The sequence below is a fragment of the Pituophis catenifer genome, unplaced genomic scaffold (genome assembly GCF_029215685.1).
Source record: "Pituophis catenifer annectens isolate HBS135680 unplaced genomic scaffold, rPitCat1.0.hap2 SCAF_4, whole genome shotgun sequence".
Lineage (NCBI taxonomy): Eukaryota > Metazoa > Chordata > Lepidosauria > Squamata > Colubridae > Pituophis > Pituophis catenifer.
In genome coordinates, this window is record NW_027256884.1 from 37844221 (window position 1) to 37866061 (window position 21841).

Below are 21841 nucleotides of genomic sequence, written 5' to 3' on the forward strand. Positions count from 1 at the left end.
CAGGTGCTTGGGAACAATAAAAATGCCAAATCCAGGCTAAACATCTACATTGCCCAACAATAATCAAAGAAATTACAATAAAATAAATAAAAGATAAAACTTAAAAATGGCAAATGCAATAAAGCATAGGATTAGATTTTCTAAACTGGTTTTTGAAGAAGAAATATCAGATGAAGATAATTTTTGATTATCTTAATTTTTAATACAGGCTTATATACATTTGTTCAGTAACTGTTCAAAATTATGGTGGCATTGAAAAAAATGGAAGTTATGACAAGTTCTCAAAGTTCTGGCCATCATAGCATAGTCATGTGATCACCATTTGTGAATTCCCCTGCTGGCTTCACACAAGAAAAGTCATTTGGGAAGCCAGCAGGGAACATTTTGAAAATTGCTCTGGTAAGTTGTTCCCATTTTTTCTCATGCCCATAGAACCCCATACCTGCAGTCTCCACTGGCTCTCCTTGGACGTGATAACCCAATGACTACTTGTACTTAAAGTTAGATTAAAAACCACTTAGCATTACTGCATCCATTCCCTGGAATAAATGCATACAAGTAGGCCTCTGTTAATTATGGTAACTGGAACCAGAATTTCTATCATTAAGTGATGCAGTGATGTCATTTTACCACACTGCTTAGGAATTGCTGTCATTAACCTAAGTAAGGTAAGAGATTGCGTCCTCTTCAACATCCCCCACCATCTATCGTCCCCCATTTCTGCCTTTTTGGCCGCTCTGCCCTCTGCTACCTACTGCCTTGGCTCTTCTTGCCTTGCCACCCTAACGGACTTTCACCATTTTTTTCCTCCTGCTGCTGCCAAGGCATGCCTGGTTTGGCCCTGCCACCCTTGTCCAAATAGCATGCAGCCTTCTTGAAAGACTTTGGAAGGCTCCAAAGCCTTGCAAGAAGGCCAGATGCCTTGGACAAGGATGCACACAGCTCTGGGAAGAAGGCACAGCCAGCAGGATCTTGTGAAAGGCCAGGCTAAGTGTGCCTGATCAGCAGCAGGAAGAAGAAAATAAAGGTCAGTGGGGTAGTAGAATGAGTGAGGTGGGGCCCAAGGCAGCAAGGCCAAAGGAGTATAGGGAGACATAGGCAGTGAAGTGTAAGACAGCCAAAAAAGCAGAGATGGATGGGGGGGGGGGGGGAGAGATAGATGGGTGGGAGGAATTGAAGTACTCTTTCGTCATAAGTGCAGTTGGGTTGCAAAGCATCCAAATTTTGATCACGTAATTCTGGAGGCACTGCAATAGCCAGAAATGGCTATAACTACGATTTATTCAGTTGCACTGTAACTCTGAATAGCTGCTGAACAAATGATCATTAAGCAAGGGTACTTGTAATTGTTTTGAACATCTGTATGCCCAAGTCAATGGTTTATTAGAACTATGGTAGAAGAGTTCTGAATCAAATCCGTCCAAACCTGAGTCAAATTATATTCTATGGTGTGATTTTTGGTGTTCTAACAGTCATGCCAACTATGAATTAGCTTTGTTTTATTCTATGGAGAAAATATATTTTTCCTGGCATTTCATTTTTTAGTATCTAAAGTGTGACACATTAAAATTAAAACATGCTATTGTTTCTGACTGTGTATCAATGAAACTGATTTTATGTGATAGCTTTTTAGAATATAAATATATTATAAGTGGATCTCAGTTAAATAATAAACAATTTATTAAGCTAATGTATTAGGAGATAGTCCATTATTTTATATTAACAGAAAACTGCTTTGGCATGAGACGGCAAAAGCATTTATTCATTGGCATATTATTATTTATGCTTCTTAAAGAAGAATCATTTAAAGTTAAATCTCTAGATGAGAAAATTAAAGTACTGGCAATGCTTTAGGCATGCTCCTTAGGGATACGGATCTTTAATTTCTGCTAATTATAGCTTAGGAAGCTCAAGGGCTCTGAAATAGAATTTTTATTGCATTTTATCATGTAACAATATTTAGAAAAGAGAAATTTCAGTAATTTTTAGACAATTAAGCCATGTAGTTCTCTATTAGATGCACTTTAGCAAATAAAAACAGGTATTAGATCAAGTGCTTTTAAGAAAGACATTCTAAATTATGTAGTTACACATTTTTAACAGATGATGATGACGAAGATGCTTTTCTACAACAACTGAGATGTTCTGTCTCAGGAACTGTGTTTGTAATGAATTTTATAAAATTTGAGTAGAGTGTACCGATGATACAAAAAGCAAGCTAGGTTTATCTTTTTCAAAGACAGTCTCATGCTTTACCTTCAATGAGGGAAATATTAAAGCTTATCTTGACAAGAATCCAAGCTTGACAAGAATCCAACCAAATAGTGCAATTATATAATTTTTCCCCATCTATGTGAATGCTACAATTTTAATAGTGACCTTACTTGTTGGTTCAGCTTTTCTGACAAATCTGTATAAACTGGATTTGTTAAGCCATTAAGCTTCTGATAATATTGGATTCATAATTAAGTTACTTTAAACTCCAAATAGTGAAAACCCAGCAGCCATTATTTTATTGGATATTGAGAAGCTTTTGATGGAAGACAAAAATATCAATTGTGTTATTATTTAAATTATTCCATTTACATACACATAAATTAAAGAGGCACTGATGTTTAATGGACCCCTTTCTCCCAAAACCATCAGTTAAATAAAAGTTGAATTGTATACCACCTTAAATTTAATTTTATACTTTAAGACTAAATCTATATTGTTGCTAAATCTGCAGCAATGGATGTCTGAAATATGTTCTATTTAAATTACTCTTTTTTGGATTAAAAAAAAAATTAGTCATTTTTTTAAAAACTGATTTTTTTTATGATGCAGTTTACCATGATCTTTTCTTCTTTTAATTTTAAGGGCACGTTGTTAATAATTTTATGTATGACGTTACTAAAATGCCCTCAAGCTTCAAAAGTTTGGAAATATCCAAGTTATGGTTAAAAAACCAGGACATGGCTCAATTGTAGTTGCACATAATGAGTAGTAGGAAACTATGGCTGTTTAGAAACAGCTTACCTTACTGGTTTGAAGGTGGAAAATTAACACTACCAAAACTACCATAGGCACTTCATCTGGAGCTATCCATGTTGTATTCCAAAGATTGCAGCTGCTACAGAATGCAGTGGTTACGCTTCCAAGTGGGTGCCTGACTATCAATATCTTATTCCACTTATGAAGTAACTGCCTATTAACTACATGTACATCATTTTCAAACAATCTGATGTAGGAAACTGTACACAAATATTACACATATGTATAAATTGTAGGACTGTGCAGAACCTTCAAAAGGAGATCTGTGCCTCTTTAGAAGGACTTGTATAAGCCCTAATAAATTGTATACTTTAATTTTAGTTAATAGGGTTCAACCAATCTCATTGCACATATATGTTGTGCACTGACAATAAAGATTTGAATTGAATGGGACATTGAATATTACTCAAGCACTAAACTATAGTGTTATATTTGAAAAATATAACTTTCTGAAAGCTGGATTTTATAGCACATTAGGATCTTAATATCCTTATTATCCATAATGGGCATTATTTCTGTCATTCTGCTGGGAGAAACAAGCTTTCCAATTAGAAGAAGCAACTGAATTTATACCCACTCCTCCATTTCTCAAATCTTGTCCAGCACCATGGGGACTGTCTGGAATAAATTTTGGAGCACAGACAGGGAAGACAGTGGGAGGAAATTCAAAGAAAATTCTGTTGCATAAGCACCACCCCATTAGATAAAGTTGAATACAGTCTATAGGATTTCAGTGTTGAGTAATTTCTTTGAAATACAATTTAAAGGTAAAGGTAGCTGTTACAAAACTGCCATAATACAACCCTGAAGTTGCATCTGGCTTTAACACACAATATACCAAATGCATTCTTTAGTAATGCTATTTATACTTACATTCGGCTAGTTTCAATGGTTTCAGAGTGAGGTTCTCCTGGTGATCTGAAATGTTTAAATAAAAACTTAAGAAACTTTGTATGTAGGTAAGAAGAATGTGATATGGCTCTATATTATGTGATGTTAATGCTTCACTAATACCTAGTTTTCATAGGAAAGATGTTTACAAATAAGGATGCCTACAGCCAGGAGAAGGATAAATACAAGCTCTGGTCATATTGCTTACAATTAACTGCTTTAAATATCATTTTATAAGGCAAATAAAATTTGTAAAAAAAAAGAGCTAATGAAAACCTCCAAAACCTCCAAGTATGGAGATTAAATTTCAGAATATATCAATTTTCCTCTTCTGAACTGCAAAGCTTCAGATCCATGAACGTTAGTTGATTATACAAATATTATGTCATTATTTGAGGCAAAGTTCAGCTGAACTGTTTATTTGAATAGTACTATAGCTGAAGCAATGAGATTTGTTACCTAGGAATATACAAAATGTTTCGAGTGTGGGACAGCTGTTTCAAGTGCAAATCAAGATAAAAATAGCTAATTTCACATGCAAGGTGTTTCACATTCAAAACAGTTTGTTTATTGCTATTGTTGTCTATTTGGGTTCCTCTTTTTGCCTTGTCTTTAAGATTTTTAGGGGCTAGAACTAGAAATGACATATTCTTTAGCAAGGAGAGCATGTTAAATAACTTTTTAAGAAATAACAGAAAGCTCATTATGAATATACTTTTGCCTATGGTTTTATTCCATGGTAAATTGCTCCAGCTTGTCTAAAGAATTGTGTATCACATGATGAAATTGTTAATATATATATAATGGAAACTAGGATCTATTTGGGCAACTGCAGTAAAATTTTGAAAAGTTTGTTAAATCTAACACTAAAAATGAGAAAGAAAAGTCATCCAGAAGCATTCTAAACAGAATAAAAAAATGTTGAAATTTCTGAAATAATATGATGATGTATATGTGATTGTTATATTTTTGGATAAAATAAGCTCCAAAATTCTAACAATTTGATTTGATGTTTAAAATTAATTTTTAATAGTTATAAAAACTAACCTTTCATTCTCATTGATCTTGTTAGTGTCTCCTAAATAACAATTTCGGTCCAGCTGTAAACAACAAACAATGGTTTGCCATAAACCAGGCTCAATTTCAATGCTGAAGGGAAGATGAAATGTAAAACCCTTGAGGTCCTTCCTAGATAACTCACTAGCCATTAAATTTGACTTTGGGTCATGTTTGAGTCAATGACTTAGCATACCAATATTATTTTATTTTATTAGACATTTCAAGTTCAAAACTAGGGTGGATTTGGATGACCTATAAAATTAAAAAATAAATCTTAATTTCCAGATTTTTAAACAGCACCAGCAGATTCTTATTTAAGTATACAGTCTTCTAAACTCAAGTTTGGAATATATGTGTATTCTGTGATTTATTGGCCAGAATGTTCCCTTTTAACACTTAGTCTGATGAAGAGTACTGGAGAACACAAAAGTTTAGCAACTATTTTGTGTTACTTATGATGGTCTAATAAGGGTATTGTAAAAAAAAATTACATGACATTTTATTTTTATATCCTAAATGCTTCTTCAAAACCTCTTTCCACGGAGCATCAAATATACCCTTGATTCAAAGGTGTATTTATTTTTCTTGTTAGTCCATAAGTATCAACTGAGATGAAAAATAATTTCCATGTTACAAAACAAGTGTTTTAAATTTTTCAGAAACACAGCTGACCTGGTTTTCATCATCAAAAAATGTAAAATTATTGATTTTATAAAAACTATTTAAATTAATGCTGATCAGCTTCAATGTGTCCTGCAGGGAATTTGTATGAAAACTTTGAAATTCTAAAAAATTCTTTATATTAAGTAATCCAGAAAGAACTACAGAGTAATCAAATGTTCAGCATAAAGCACTTGCAAACCTTTTTAGTTGTTACGTATTTAATATAATTTTATCACAAATGCTTTAAATTTTCAGCCCTGAAATATACTGCAGAAAATGTGATCACAACACACACCCACTAATCTGAACACTGCAGCATGAACTAGCAATTTCAAATGGTGGCTCACTTCCAAAAACCCTCGGAGCAACTTCTCCATTCTGCAAGCCACTCCTTTTACCTCCACTGTAACTCCCTAGGAAAGAAAAAGCAAAGGTATGCAAGTTTGCTGCATTTAGCAAGATTACCAAGTTTCCTAACAAAACAAAATTTTAAAGCAAAAGATAAAATTTGTTTGTTATATGAAGGATTTTTCTCTTTAAAAAAAATTCAAACAGATTTAGACAGTGGTGGGTTCCACCAACTATATGGTGGACCAAGATAAGTATCTTCCAACGATAATTCTGAAATGATAATATTTTAAAATATTATCACGAACGTTCAAAATTATACAAAAAGGGATTGTCATCTCTAATTTACTTGCCTTGATAGTGTCCTCCTAAAATTTAGTAATTAAATAGTTATGAATGCAGTTGATTTGTATTTAAAATATTTGTTTTATAAAAGTTTTGCTTTATCTTGATATTTACCTTTTACAAGCTGTGGCCATTCGGTGACATTGGGGTGATCACAATTTTGTGTCGTTGATTAAAAATACGTTCTCGCCAGTCTTCTTGTACTGAGCCAAGCATAGGCTTAACAATGCTAAATAAACAAACATATGGTAATTAATTGATATACTCTGTATCCATTTTCCCCCCAATAGTTCAGTTTTTAAGAGCTATTTTGACTTCTATAATCAATTCTGAAATATTCTTGAACAAGGAATATTTGTCAGGTCAGTAAAAAGCCATTCCTGACAGAAGTCATTTTGAAAACATGATTAGTTCAACATTTCATATCTGCAAAATTCTATAAAGATCTGAAGCCTGCTCCTTTTGGTACACAAATATGTAAAAGAGACCTAGTCGTTGCTATGATCCAGTAATGCCATCTAAAGTTTGTGAAGTTGGTATACCATATAAAGAGGTCCAAATACATGACAATTAACTTTCGCTTTTCCTGAAAGCTTTTCCTGCATAATCCCATTTGTACAGCAACGTAACTGCTGAAATCGGTTTGCTTCCAGTTTGTACCAAAGATTAAGAAAGTGAGTTTAGTCATCAAGTGATTTGTGATTTTTCTGGCTAGAGATGAACTTTTTTCTTGACTATGCAATAAAGCCTAAAGGGGCTAGCTTCATGTTCTATAAAACAGAATAGTACTCAGAAGAGAAGATGAAGGATTAAGAGAGTCTGCCTATCAACATCTGAACAGTAAACTCATATGGCTTATTTTAATGCAAACTCCTTGCAAAGAATTCTGAATACACATTAAACCTCCGGACCTTCTGCAACGTAATAACTGGTTTAGCTAAGATGACCAAACAGATCCCTTATGGAAATCACTGAGTGTGAATTCTTTTGTTTTTTTCCCTTTATTTCTCATTGCAAGAAATTCCTCCTTATATCTAAAGAATTAGCTTCATTGGTTTAATAAGACCTTTTCTAATAAAATTAAGACCTTCCTTTTGAAAAAGAATAATAGTTAAACAGTTGTCTTTTGAGTTTCAGGATAGGCACTTTCTTAAGTTTCTTAAAATTCTTAAATTTTATACGTTTTGGTTTGGGGCAGGAGGATCAAAAAAACATCTTTTTATTTTGTTGGAATTGAGCTGAACCCTATTTTTACTGGAGAAGCTATCATAATGTCCTTGCAATCATATGTTCACAATTCGGGCACTGGCAACTGGCTTGCAATTATGATTGCAGCATCCCGTGGTCACATGATTTGCAACCTTTACTTCTGGCTTTCCACAAGCAAAGTCAACAAGCAAGCTGGCAGGAGGTTGCAAATAATGATCATAAGACATCACACCTAATGACCAAGTAGGATTTGCTTAATCACAGCAACCAGAACCGTTGCAACTACTATTGTATGTCAATATGGTGACATGACATTGTGCGTTAATGACTACATCACTGAGCGACAGTGTTACCGGCCCTAATGACTTGTTAAGCAAGGAATACCTGTATAGGTCAACTTAGAAGTGCAGCAGAGCACAAGATTATTCTTCATGCCCACAATGGAATATTTTTTGGTCTCAAAATCATTGTAAGTGAGTGAAAGATGGATTTTCATGGGTAAAATCAGAACGGCAGAAAATATTTATTTGCAAAGGCTCTGTTTCAATATTTATCCTAAGCTCAATAGATGAATAAATTACAAATAACACACATATATTTTCAAATTTTGATCATCATTTGTGAATATTTCATCAACCCAACTGGTATGATTGAAGATTACAGATGATAGAAGTTGTAGTTAGGCCTCTAGAGGTCATCTGCCTCTGATCTAGAATCACAGTTTTTCTAATAACATGAGACAGAGCTTCAGGCCCAATCATGGGATTGGCATGAATTTTCAATCCTTTTTCAGACTTGTCTTTTTAAAATATTGATTTACATGGGGACCCATCTCACAAATGTGAGCTGGCTAACAAGGATTAAATATTATGAGTGCGCTAGTAGATAAAACTATTAGCTAACCCACTATTAGCAGATTAGCTAACCCACTAATCAGAATGACATTTATTGTCAATGGACTGCATCCCCACTGATATAAAATGTTACATTCAAGGAATATATAAAAAATTAGGTACATAATAAAAATAGTAAGAATATGAATTCAGTGACTGCATACTTAGCAATGTGTAGTTCAATGCAACTTGCTGAGTCTTCATTCACAAGATATGCAGCATTCTTTTTACCCTACGGTAAGGTTTGATAACCATTGTTTCATATTGTTCTACTACTTACAAAAAATATTAAAAGAGGGCAATACAGTTTGACATGCTTTGACTCTTCCCACATATTTGCATTAGTTTCAAGCTTACTTGTCAATTGTTTCCTGCAGTTTGGCTTCACTGATATCAATCGTAAGGCTGATCTTCTACTCTGTCATGTCGCTATCAGCCAGTGATTATTCAGCAATACTCGTACCCACAGTACCCTGAGGCCTCCCATTGGCTTTCTTCTCTCCAACTGAAGACATCCATTGCTGAAACAGAACCAGACGATGTCTTATACGTTTCTATTACCTTACCTTGTTGCTTTTAATATATAATTCTTAATTGTTGGTTTTAAATTGTTTTAACAATTTAAAACATTTTGTAAGCTAGAATACTATAAACTATAAACTAGTTATAAAGTGGGATTATCAAAAAGCAGAGATAAAAAAATTGTAAAGTATTGCCTGTTCAGGCTATCAAATGCCAGTTACCGAGTAAAACAGCTCAATAGTGACAACATTGTAAAGTTGAGTAAAGTGACATAATCTGCCCTTTGATAATACTATTTAATTTTTCTTAAATTAAAAATTAAGTTGACTCGAATCCCAAGAATGTTCTTAAGGCATTCACAAATTATGACTGTGCAATAGTAATGCTTCACAATACACTGAAGTGCAAACAAAGCAACAGTGTTCAGGTTTTTGCATGGATGAAGGAAAGTGACTATGCATTGGAAGTCATGAAGAGACAGTTGGGTTAGAGTTTGGAGCAATTTCTGAACAGTTGTGTAAGCCTTGTAAAAGACATTGCTGCTTTAATAATCTAAATGGAGCAGCTTTGTTTGTATACCGTTGATTATGGAGAATGTTATAAATACATATGCCTCTGGTTGGGTACCTATATAGATAGAATGCCAGGTTCTTGTATTTTGCTATATATATATATATATATGGGAATCCAATTGGAAAGACTACAACTTCGTTTATTTGCATTGGGTTGGAAACAGCAGTTGCATGCACGGACATTTTCAATATACAGGCTGCATTTAGGATCCAAAATTTTGGTCAGAGAAGAGAGGTATAATTGAATTAGTTGTATCTTTTGCCTCAGGTATAATAAGTCTTTAGTGAAAAATAAATTGCTAGCAATATAGAAATATGTAGAAAACATGATATAAGAGCCATATGCTCTTATGTAGAAAAATAGACTAAATGATTCTTTAAAACTGTGTATTAGAAACTTCCCTTCAGCAAACGTCGTATTTCAGTTTCAGCATGCAATTTTTCAGCTATAACAAATTGAACTACAAAGAAGCTTGATGGCTTTTTATTGTTGTAAAAGTAGACCAAAACTCATTTAATTGGAGCTAATAGCCATAAAATTAGTTTTTAGCATTACTCCAAGGAAACAAGCAGGAATATTTTTAGCATATAAATAAATTATTGGAACAAAAAGCATAACAGATGGATGACCATACATTTTAGACATACAAAATGTATGAAATCCATTTTTGTGTTATGAAAGTTCATTGAACAGTTTAACTAAAATAAAAGTAGCTCAATTTGTATTCTATCCACAAACAATTGGCATATAACATTCAAGTAGAGCTGTTATCAAACATTATCATTCCCTTCTTACAATTATTACAGGCCAATACTTACATTCCATAGACACTTGTATATTACATGAAAACTGATACTTAGCAACTGAAGATTATAAATACCTGTGTAAATATTTCTGTAAATTAGATTTAGTAAGTGCAATTATTTTTGCTATTAGGAATACAGTAATCAAGATATAACTATTCTACTTACCATGTTTTTCTATCACTTCAGCAGAATGTTCTTGCACAGTTGCCAAATAGCCTTTGGTGGGTTGCAGACCTAGAACATATTATCTTATTTAATTTTTGAAATAGTGATATATAATTTAAAATACATAAACTCAATGCTAGCCTCTTTGTAGACTCATTTGGGAAATTGATTCTACACTCAAGATGTTTTTTTTTAAAAAGCTATGAATTAAAAGTTATATTTTAATTTTTTTTTTAAAAAAAGTTTCCAACAGTAGTATGTAAAAGAAATAGATTTCATTTTACAAAAATAAAATTTATGGCTTATAATAAAATCTACATCTAATATCCCATAAGTACATTGTTATCATCTCAAAAGCTAAATAAACCTTGTACCAAAGTGCACAAAATCTTGGGTTTCTGGACTGAAATTGCAGCAGGAATTTGGGTGGGGAAAGGTATCAACTTGAAAAAAATGTATCTTTTGTACTAAGATTTTTAATATAACTAACATTTGTATGCATTTAAGCATTAAGTTAGCATTCAGCATGATTTAGGAAATACTTGAATCACTAATGAGGAACTGATAATTAATGCAACTGTATGTACTGTAACCACAAACTCAATTGGGTAATATTTCCTTTGAATGAACTGATTCGCAGTTTGGTGAATTAATCCTTAATTTGCCTGCCCAAATTTTGGTGGTGGCCAACAATCTACTTCCATAGCTAAGTCTAATGCCTAAATATATGTCTTTTTTTTTCTTAAATATATGTTCCTTTGTTCTTTGAGAAGCTATATCAACCCATGTTTCACTTAAAGTATTTGAAAGGAAGCACACTGATATTTAAAAGTTTTGAAAACTTTTAGTTAATCCAGAATATGATAATCATTTAGTAACTGGTTTCAATTTCCTTGCTACAACAAATTCATCAGTTCCTGGTCACTTCTAAGAATGACTATAAATATTGATTATAATCAATAAGATCAAGAGTAGCAATGGGCAACCTGTACATTCTTATCAATTTCAGTCAGCACGACCAATGGTGATTGTTGCTGATAGTTTTAGTTTAGAACTCCGCATATTGCCCATCCTTGTTTTATGAAGCTTTTAAAAGATCACATATTTTCATGTATATTTAGGCACTGTGATTCTTTGGAATGAGTCTTCTTACTGTTTTACCACTATCAGAGTCATAATTAATAGCAATATGAAAGAAGAATTTATCCTTAAGATTGTTAAGGGGTGTTAAGAAACAACATATTACAGCATGCTTTATTCAAACTTGTGTTTGCCATCCAAGCACAAAAAAGTTTTAATCCAGGATATGCTTTTTCTCTTAGTGATGTGATTTTATTAGATGGTCTTATAAAAGTTTGAAATAAACACACTGGAAGCTCTCATTTATTGTTGGCTGTGCTAGTTGAAATTCTCTACTCAAAATTCAACAAACAACAATAAAACTTTCCATAACATTCAAGGCTTTATAATTCACTCACTATATTAAAAATATAGCAAAAATATAACAAAAATACTTCTACTATAATAGACTAGAGGAGTTTTTTTCTGTTTTCAGAGGCTAAAGGACCTAAGGCAACTATCAGCAATAACTATAGCCCTTTTAAAGTATTAAATATATGTTTACAGTTAAAAAGTGTTCTTATTTCTAAATATGATATTGAATTTTGCTGGCATGAATTTGAAGGGTTTAGGACTATATGCAGATTACAAACCATGGACTGCCTGCACATTTTAGATTATTTTTCTGATATTGTTATTTTCCCGAGTCTTTCTTCCTTAAATTCAGCCAAAGGATGACTTTCAGCTAATATAACTTGACTTTTAAATAATTTTGGATTAATCCCCTGGTTTAAAACAAATCTCAGTTAATGTTGAAACAAATCAATATTAAATCAAAAATTTGTAAGTAGCTGGTTAAACAAAATACAAATTCTTATTCAAAAAAAAATATTTGAAACAAATTACAGTAAACTTGCCAAGAATCTCCTTCTAGCTGGACCCAGCAAGAAAGATGTTCATCTATGTCCAACATTTTATCTGCATTCCTAAAGCATCATCCCAACTGTGCTAAATCATAGTTCAGCATTATATGCAAACATTCCTTTTATATTCTTAGAGCAGAATAAAAATTACTCAAGCTGTTTACCTTTCAAAAGTAACTTATACTTAATAATTGCTTTAATTTTAATGAGGGGATTTCTTAAAGCAACTACAACTTTTTAGCATTGCTCAGAAGCTTTAAAATGACTTTCTTTAACGAATAGCAGATAAGTGCTGATCTCATGCTCACAAGGGATTCAAAGACCTTTTATCTAATTATTTTCCAAGTGTGCCCAGCCATTATATATAACTAATCACACACCAATGTGTCATACACAAATCTAAACAATTCTTCACAATCAGATATATTTAATATGGAAAAACAAATATAACTCATAAAACTTGTAATGATAAACAATTATATGGCATCATTCTATTATTCAATAATCATGATATTCGTTCAAAATGTTAATGTCATCAATTTATACATTTTAGCTTTCTACTCTCATCTATGTATCTTTTTCCATTTAAAAAAAAAACAGCATTAACTATAGTTTGATATCACAAACAACTTTTGTTGGGGGAAACCTGGAAATTGAAGGAGGGGTGGGGGGAGTAATTTTTCCTATATTTTTGACCTTTTGAACTAAGCCATAATGAGCCAAAGTAAACCTCCAAATCTGAAAGTCCATTTCACCATTATCATGATGTTATGGCACCAATCACTGCAGAACTTGCAGTTGTTGCAAGTTTAGTAGTGAATCTGACTTGGTTCTCCTAATGGATGACTGTTGTTGGGCAGTCTGAAATTTCTTTTAGTTCAAGCCAACATAACAATGGTGACAGATTATGAAGGTTTTGGACAGAAGCATCTGGAGAGCAGGAGTGAGCAAAAATACTCCTGTCCTCCAGACAAACCTTAGCCATTTTGAGTTCAGCTAGGGATTTCACTGACTTCAAACCAATCAAATAAGTTAAGATGTCATACACTTAGCTTGCTTCTCTCTGTTAGAGTTTAATAGTTGTCCTGCTTTCAGCAGAAAGATTTTCAGCAAAATCTTCAAACATATTGTCTGGTGGAAGCTTCTGTAAAAACTATTGAAGTACATATGCACTACATGCATTCTATTTAATTTTTGTAAACTATGTAGATGTAAACTAGAGTAAAGCAAAAATAATTTTGCAAATTTATTTATTTAGAAAATATATATATGGCTGCCCACTCCCGCTCAATGACTCTGGGTGGGTCACACCAGTTATCTGCTGAGGACTTTCTGTACGTAAAAAAGTCAGCAGTATTTATAGAATTTTTTTTTTTTTTTTAATTTGATTTATATGCCGCCCTTCTCCGGAGACTCAGGGCGGCTTACAATGCTTTAAGCAATAGCCTTCATTCTTTTGTATATTTTATACAAAGTCAGCTTATTGCCCCCACAAACTGGGTCCTCATTTCACCTACCTTAGAAAGGATGGAAGGCTGAGTCAACCTTGAGCCTTGGAGAGATTCGAACCAGCAGAAATTGCAGGCAGCTGTGTTAATAACAGGGTGCACTAAACCCTTGTACTATCAAGGCTCTTAAGATTTTCATGGCAAAGAAATAGTTTTAAGGGAACATAGAAATGAAAGAATTATCTAAAATGTGCACCAAATCTTTCTGCATATAAAAGACAATTTTACTTTTCTCTCCAGGTTACATATTTATCATACTGCAGTTTACTACAGTTTCTGATAAAGTCAGAATAAAATAGGGATGGATATAGGTCAATATTTCTCATTCCCCACTGACATCTCCACTTCTTAGATATGTTCCCCACTTCAGGGGCTAGTTTGGGTACTCCAGTCAACTTGGTTTCTTGAGAACACTTTTCCATTGCCTAAGAATAATTCAGTTCCACATATATGCTGTCTTAAACCTATGGATGGGTGTGAGAACAGAATGGCTTGTTGGCTGTTCAAAGACAGATATGACAATAAAAATATAAGACACTGAAACTTATCTAGTTATATTGACAATATAGTCCTAATCTGCTTTATTTATTGATCAAATCTAGATCATTGCCCATCTCACAGGAAGTAACTCTGGGCAGCACACAATTAAATAAAACAACAAATATATAAGAACAATCATTATACAATTTTAAAAAATCATTATTAAAGATTAAACATTGTAAAAATTAAAAATATACAAAGTACAAATATACCAACTAATATACAAATTACAAGGCATGGACAGAGTAAATAATACTACAATGTCTCTGATTCCCTGAGATCCCCGGGCATGGTGTCATAATCAGTCTTGAGGGACTTCTGAAACATTTACAGGGATGCAGCCTAATCTGACTTGGGGTGGGGAGGGAAGAATGTTTCATAAGATGGGTGACACAGCCGAGAAAGCTAGCCTCTTGGGTCCCACCAAATTTAAGTCCAAATGTGATGGATTACAGCAACCAGCAGCTTTCCAGGAAGAAGGGAGCATATTCCAAGGATGGGGGTGATCTGCACAATCTGGAGCTGGATTGGTAGAGATTTAGGATAGCTACTCTCTAGAACTCCCAGAGAATATGTATTAGTTTATGGTAGTATAGTTTAGATTGGCAAGATTCAGTCTATATGATGTAAGCAAATAAAGAACTGAATTTTGGCAGCATTGTGCCATGTCATTGTTGGGCTAGGCCTGACAGTAGCAGATGGTATCTGCAACATGCCTTCTCTCAGATCTAATGGGACAGGGTGATGTAATTGGGAGAAGCAATTTTCTACATAACCCAGTCCCAAGCCATGAGCTACTGTCTCTCCGATTACAAAATTTTCAAAGTAAATCTAAGCTTTTCAAAACACAAGAGGTCTATTATAAAAATTAAAAGATGTGAAGGGACTCTGTTGCAAATAATGCTTGTGATATCATTATGCAAATATCTCAACTTATATATTTGCTTTGGACACTGGAACACAAATATTAATGGTAGGATTTATATCCTGTGTCATTCTGGTTTGCTGTTGAAATTGTCAAACTGAAAAATGTGCGAGATGCTGGAAAGATTCTGTTTTTAGTTTAATCTAGAGTTACGCAACCTGGGCTACAAAAATCCAAACAACCAATAGAAGATATGAGAAGAGAGATATAGTCAACTTTAAATCTCTATTGAGATTTCGACTGACGAACCAAACAAGCAAGCACTGTTGAGAGCATGCTTTGAAGTTTACACTGATAGCTAGTGGATTTTTGTAGTTCAGATCCCGGAACCACAAGTAATATCTGCTCAATAGCCACCTTAATATCCTTCAGCAGTCAATGCAGTCGATTGTAGCAACTGTTGTCCAAACCATTTGGAGAATAAGATATCCAAAGCCTTTTTAACCATAGAGTTATGTTGCAAGAATTCCTAGCCTTGAATAAATTCCCCACCCAAACTTTAAGAGACACAGTTTCAAGTCTTTGAAGTGTGCTGAATGCTGTGATCGACTTTGGATTTTAAAATGTTTCCAACATAGCCAGTTATATACAGAAACCAGAATAGTTCCATTCCCATTACTGGTTTTTCTCAGAGAAAAGGGGATGAGAACTAGTAGCCATTTATTTAAGCATATGCTTAGAAGAATATATTGCTGATGGGTTCCAGTCACTGACTCACCTGGATCAGACAGGATGTTGTAGCTGCACTCATTAGAGATTTAAATTAACTGATGAAAATTACTCTTGGTTGCACATCTGCCAGCTAAGTTAACTACTATTTTCAATAATGTCTTTGCTATAGAAAGGGTGGGTAGAGTCACTTCTAGGCAAGATGGGCAGCATACAAGTTGAATAAATGCCTGAATGCATGCATGTATGTATGTTCCTGGTTTTGATAGGTCACCTTTTGAAGTTAGTCATTATACAAAATGGTACATGTATGTGTGTGTGTATTATATAAAGTTTGTTAATACTACTGAGGTTTTAAGTTATGAATGGAAATACTACATTGCTATCTGCCAAACTCTGGTGTATATATAGGGAGAACATTGTGTGGATATTCTTGCTGGTTAGAGCTTTTAGGCATTATAAAAAAATGCAAAATTTAAATGAGATGCTTGTCTATTTTATGCAGATCTCTACTGGAGGATAATGGATCACTACTATCCAAAACAAACTATATGCTTTTTTTGTTGATGTTTACTTCTAGCTATGTTTAGTGAAGCAATGGTTAGGTTGACACATACCGTAGTTTGGGTTTCTGAAGAAAAAATTGCTTGAGGTCCATGCTCATTCTACAAATTCTTGAAATTGGTAATATTTAAAATCAGAACTTGAATCACCATATGAACTATTGAACAATCTATTTTTTTAAAAAAATCTGCTCTTTGGTACTCTCTCCTGGTATCTCCTGATGATGAAAAGAAGTATTCATCAAAAAAAGAATACAGAATTAGTTATTGTTCAGTTGCTAAGGTGTGTCCAACTCTTTGCAATCCTGTGGACCACAGAATACCAGGCTCCCCTGTCCTCCCATTTTCTGGAGTGTGCCCATTCATGTACATTACTTCAATGAGACTATTTAATCTCATCCTCTACCATCCCCTTTTCCTTTTGCTTTCAAACTTTCCCAAAATTAGGGTCTTTTCCAGTGAGTACTCTCTTCTCTTTAAATGGTCAAAGTATTGGATCTTCGTACAATGTTGGTATTTCTATCCTTAACAAATTTTATTCTTAAGCCACCTGATTTACTAGTATGCACATGTTCCTTTTCAATCTAGTTATGAAAAATAACATGGCATAAACATGGGGCTCCCCTTGAAGAGCACTCGGAGGCTCCAACTGGTCCAGAATGCGTCCGCGCGGGAGGTTATGGGCGCAACCCGTTGTGCCCATATGACACCCCTCCTGTGCGAACTGCACTGGCTCCCAGTGGTCTTCCAGGTGCGATTCAAGGTGTTGGTTGCCACCTTTAAAGCGCTCCATGGCATAGGACCCGGGTACCTTCGAGACCGACTGCTGCCACCAGTAGCCTCCCACTGGCCAGTTCGCTCCCACAGAGAGGGTCTCCTCAGGGTGCCATCGGCCAAGTTATGTCGGCTGGCGACACCCAGGGGGAGGGTCTTCTCTGTGGGAGCCCCAGTCCTGTGGAATGAACTGCCCCCGGAAATGCGTAAGATCTCTGACCTCAGGGTATTTCGTTGTGCCCTTAAGACCCTGCTGTTCCGCCAGGTCAGGCTATCAATGTAATAATTTTAAATCGGAGTTTTAAATTTTTGGGGGTTTTAATATTGAGCCGAAATTATTTAATAATTTTAAATTATTTTAATTGTTGTTTGTCTTTGTGCTTTTAATAGGCTGTACACCACCCTGAGTCCTTCGGGAGAAGGGTGGTATAGAAATAAAATTATTATTATTATTATTATTATTATTATTATTATTATTATTATTATTATTATTATTATTATTATTATTATACTTGCAGGGAAACTGGCTTTCTACTTTCACTTTTATTTCTCTGAACTAGAGGATCTGGATTCTGCTTGGTGGTTGCAGTAATTTATTTAAATAAAATTAATATGTTATGGCATTCATCAAGCTACTTCACACGTGTCCAAATTATAAAAAACAGGAACGTATTTCTGCTTGGAATCCTAATTTACATAGGGTTTTTTAAACTTCACAAAGATCACTCAAATTCAGTTGTATTCTTTTTGCTCAGGCAAATATTTGGAGTGTTGACCTGAGGTAAGAAAAAAAAATAATACATTTGTAATACAAATGATAAAATCCTCATGTTACAGTTCAATCTTGCTAGAACACCCCCCCCATGGTTTTTATGTGGAAACAGCTCAACACACAGAGACTTGTAATTCAGGAATCTCTACATACAAGTTTCTAATTTCACAAAAGACACTTATTGTATTTTTCAAAGTATAAGACGCACATTAGTTTTTGGGGAGGAAAACAAGAAAAAAAAATTCTGCCTCTGCCTACCAGCATCCATCGGTATTCATCTGGCTAGCGTCCTTGCAGCAAACAGCCTGGTCAGCTTCAGCACGTTATCGCAGCCTGATTCAGCACGAGCATCTGATTGGCGGTTGGATCGGCCTCCCAGAATACCGCCAATCAGCTGTTCCAGGCTGCGGAGATCACCACAGCACATCGCCACTGATCGCCGCCTCAGTGCATCGCGTTTTCAGCCTCCGCATGCCCCAGTTTTGGCCTCTATGTGTTGCGTTTTCAGCCCACCGCCTGAAACTGGCTGAAAACGTGATGCACAAAGGCCAAAAACGTGGTGTGCGGAGGCCAAAAACGCGACGCGCAGAGGTGGCAATGTGCTGTGGCGATCCCGGGCTTCGGCAACAAGAGTTGTATAAGACGCACAGACATTTCCACCCACTTTGGGGGGGGGGGAAGTGCGTCTTATACCCCCAAAAATATGGTATATGCATATATAGACTAGGTTCCATTTCTTTTAACAATTCAACCCCAAGCTGTAGTGGGTGGCAAAGCCTAACCACTGGGACCACAATTGGGCAACAGAGGATACAAGAATATTCCTTCTTTCCCACACTTAAACAACTACTTAAGTCTAGTGATTAAAGCACCATGCTACAATGCTGGGTGACTGTGGGCCAATTGCTCTCTTAGCCCAATCCACCTCATAGTGTTGTTGTTATAGAGAAAATAGAAGGAAGGAGTACAGGTAGTCCTTGACCACAATAGAGCTCCAAATTTCTGTTACTAAGTGAGACAGTTAAGTTTGTTTGCCCCATTATATGACCTTTTTGCCACATATGTTAAATGAATCACTGCAGTTGTTAAGTTAGCAACATGGCTGTCAAATGAATCTGGCTTTCCCACTGACTTTGCTTGTCAGGTCATAAAAGGGGATCGCATGATGCCGGAATACTGCAATTGTCATAAATATGAGTCAGCTACCAAGCATCTAAATTTTGATCACGTGACCATGGGGATGCTGCAACGTAAGTAATTTATTCCAATGCTGCTGTAACTTTGAATGGTCACTAAATAAACTGAGGTAAATCGAGGACTGCCAGTATTAGGTACTGTTTGTTGCTTTGAGCTACTTACAAAAATAATAAAGGAAAGATAAACAAATAAATACAATTGAAGTTTGTTAGAACTTGAGTATTGACTTTAAACTTTAAAAAGCACAAGATTAACTAGGACTAATGAACTGTTGATATTATATGTTGTCTGAAAGTAAAGACTGGATATGTTCCCTGAGGTGAAGAACTAAATGCAGCTTACATGTCAGTTACCTGAATATTGGTGATTTCTGTTTGGCAAAAATAAACAAACAAGTTAGGAAGGCTAAACAAAACAAAACAAAACATATTGCATTCAGAAGAAGGTAAAAATCATATCAACACTGATCATCTAAATCAGTGGTTCTCAACCTGTGGGTCGGGACCCCTTTGGGGGTCGAATGACCCTTTCACAGGGGTCACCTAAGACCATCCGAAAACACATATTTTCAATGGTTTTAGGAATAATTTTATGGTTGGGGGTCACCACAACATGAGGAATTGTATTAAAGGGTCATGGCATTAGGAAGGTTGAGACCCACTGATCTAAATAGTTCAGAATAGGGATTACCTGATTACCTTACTTGTTCTATGGGAAAAAAATCAAGCATAATAAAAATTGCATGAATATTTCTCAAAAGCAATTGTCACATTACAAGACATAGATTGACTCCAAACACAGTCTTTGTTTTTATGTTTATGTTTTAAGCTATGCTTCTTTGGCATTACTTATCACACGCTGCACTGATTTATGTTATTTTATACTGGATGTCAAACAAAGCCTCGGATAACTTTTTAAAAACGACCAAAAAGCAACTGTACAGGATCTACACAACCCTGTGAAAATTTAAAAGTTGATTTCGCTGCTTATACTATAATGAACCATCTCACTCTTGTGTGATGCAGCCATTTATATTTCAGCACAATTTCAAAAACTGCACCGGAGCCCAGTGCCAGGGGCAAATTGTTTCTAAATCTCAGATACAGTAACTCCCCATAGAGTTCTCACTATTGTGTGCGGATGGGTGGCGGGTAGCGAGTGGGGTGGAGGCCATGGAGGAAAGGAGGCCTGAACTGACAAGCAAAAATACCCAATTTTCAACGCCAGGCTCCAAAATCGGCACCCGGAGTCTGCGAGAACCGATGGGCTTGAACAAGTCCTTCCATCCGATTCAAGAAGGCCGTTTCCTCGTTTTCACAGCACAATCCTACCCTCCGCCCGTCCGAAGCGAAGTTGCATTGTGAGTTCAGTTGGGCTAATCTCCCAAGAACGTGTGTCCGGGACAGCGGCCTAACGTTGCCCAAACGTTACCATCTCGACGTTTCTTTCTCGGCACCTGGCGGGCATTGCGCTATAAACCGCGCCGCCGATAAAAGGAACTTCCAGCGGCTGCCCCTCGCTCAGCCCCGGATGGCAGGCAGCGCCTCCGCAGGGAGAAGAGCGACCTCCCCTTCCTCGCACGGGGACAGGCGCCGCCGTCTCCCCTTAACAGCGCCAGCAGGTCCGAGGGGCTCTGACGGGCAGAGAGGCCTGACGAGACCGGCGCGATCCCTTTCGAGCGGAAAGGGCAGCGTGCACACCGAGCCCAGCCGCCGACTTACCTGTCGTTTCCCGCTGTAAGCCCTCAGGCTCTGGCGAGACCGGCCAGCTCCGGACGCTGGGCAGGCGGATGATTGCTCCTTCAGCCGACGCCTAGGCTAGGCCGTGCGGCCAATTGCAAAGGACGTGAAGCGCGCGGGGAGCCGCCGAAGGCTAAGGCGGGGACGGCGCTAGGCCGGGCCAGGCGAGGCCTGGGAATGGGAAGACCGTCGGCGCTCTAGGCGTGCGCGTGGCTGTCGAGATGGTGGCGGCTGAGTAGGGCCGCGCTGCGCCTCCGCCTTTTCCTCTTAGATCAACCAGAACGCAGCGCCACCATCTTGGAGGAGGAGGAGGAGGAGGAAGAAGAAGAGAGGAGGGGGAGGGGCGGGTTTGCTGAAGAAGGAGAAAAAAAAAAAGGCAGAAGAGACGGATGTCAGTGCGACGCAGCCTCGGAGGACTGACGGAGAAGGAAGCTGCGGCCCGGCATGCATTGCGCGCGGGCAGCCGCGTGGGGGGGACAGAGCGGCGCGCGCTTTGGTGTTTCTCCCCCCCCTCTGCCGCTCTAGGGAGATAGAGCCATAGAGTCTTGGAAGATAAAAGGGGCTTTGGGTTGACATGTGCTCCTTTCGCGCTCTTGGTCAGCTGAGGGGTCATCATTCCCCGGCAGTGTCAGAACACTTGGATGGCGGAAGCAATTAACCGGACG

The 21841-nt window shown here is 36.3% G+C and overlaps 1 protein-coding gene across 6 annotated transcripts in view; it reads right to left on the bottom strand.

Moving 5' to 3' along the window:
• Positions 1-21509, bottom strand: part of UBE3A (ubiquitin protein ligase E3A) — a 42981-nt gene extending 21472 nt beyond the window's left edge. For 2 of the 6 annotated variants that reach the window (XM_070943378.1, XM_070943376.1), the window contains exons 1-5: positions 21159-21509; positions 10508-10576; positions 8799-8962; positions 6454-6568; positions 3907-3951 (exon numbers count right to left, since the gene is read on the bottom strand). Coding sequence is in view for 5 of the 6 variants with exons in the window: in XM_070943376.1 (XP_070799477.1) it covers positions 3907-3951; positions 6454-6473 (65 nt within the window). In the remaining variant the exon portion in view is untranslated. Of the gene's footprint in view, positions 1-3906; positions 3952-4971; positions 5074-5941; positions 5961-5993; positions 6060-6453; positions 6569-8798; positions 8963-10507; positions 10577-21158 lie in introns of those variants that run through there. The other 4 variants (XM_070943375.1, XM_070943373.1, XM_070943374.1 and 1 more) reach the window with 4 other exon arrangements.
• Between the last annotated feature and the right edge of the window lie 332 nt (positions 21510-21841).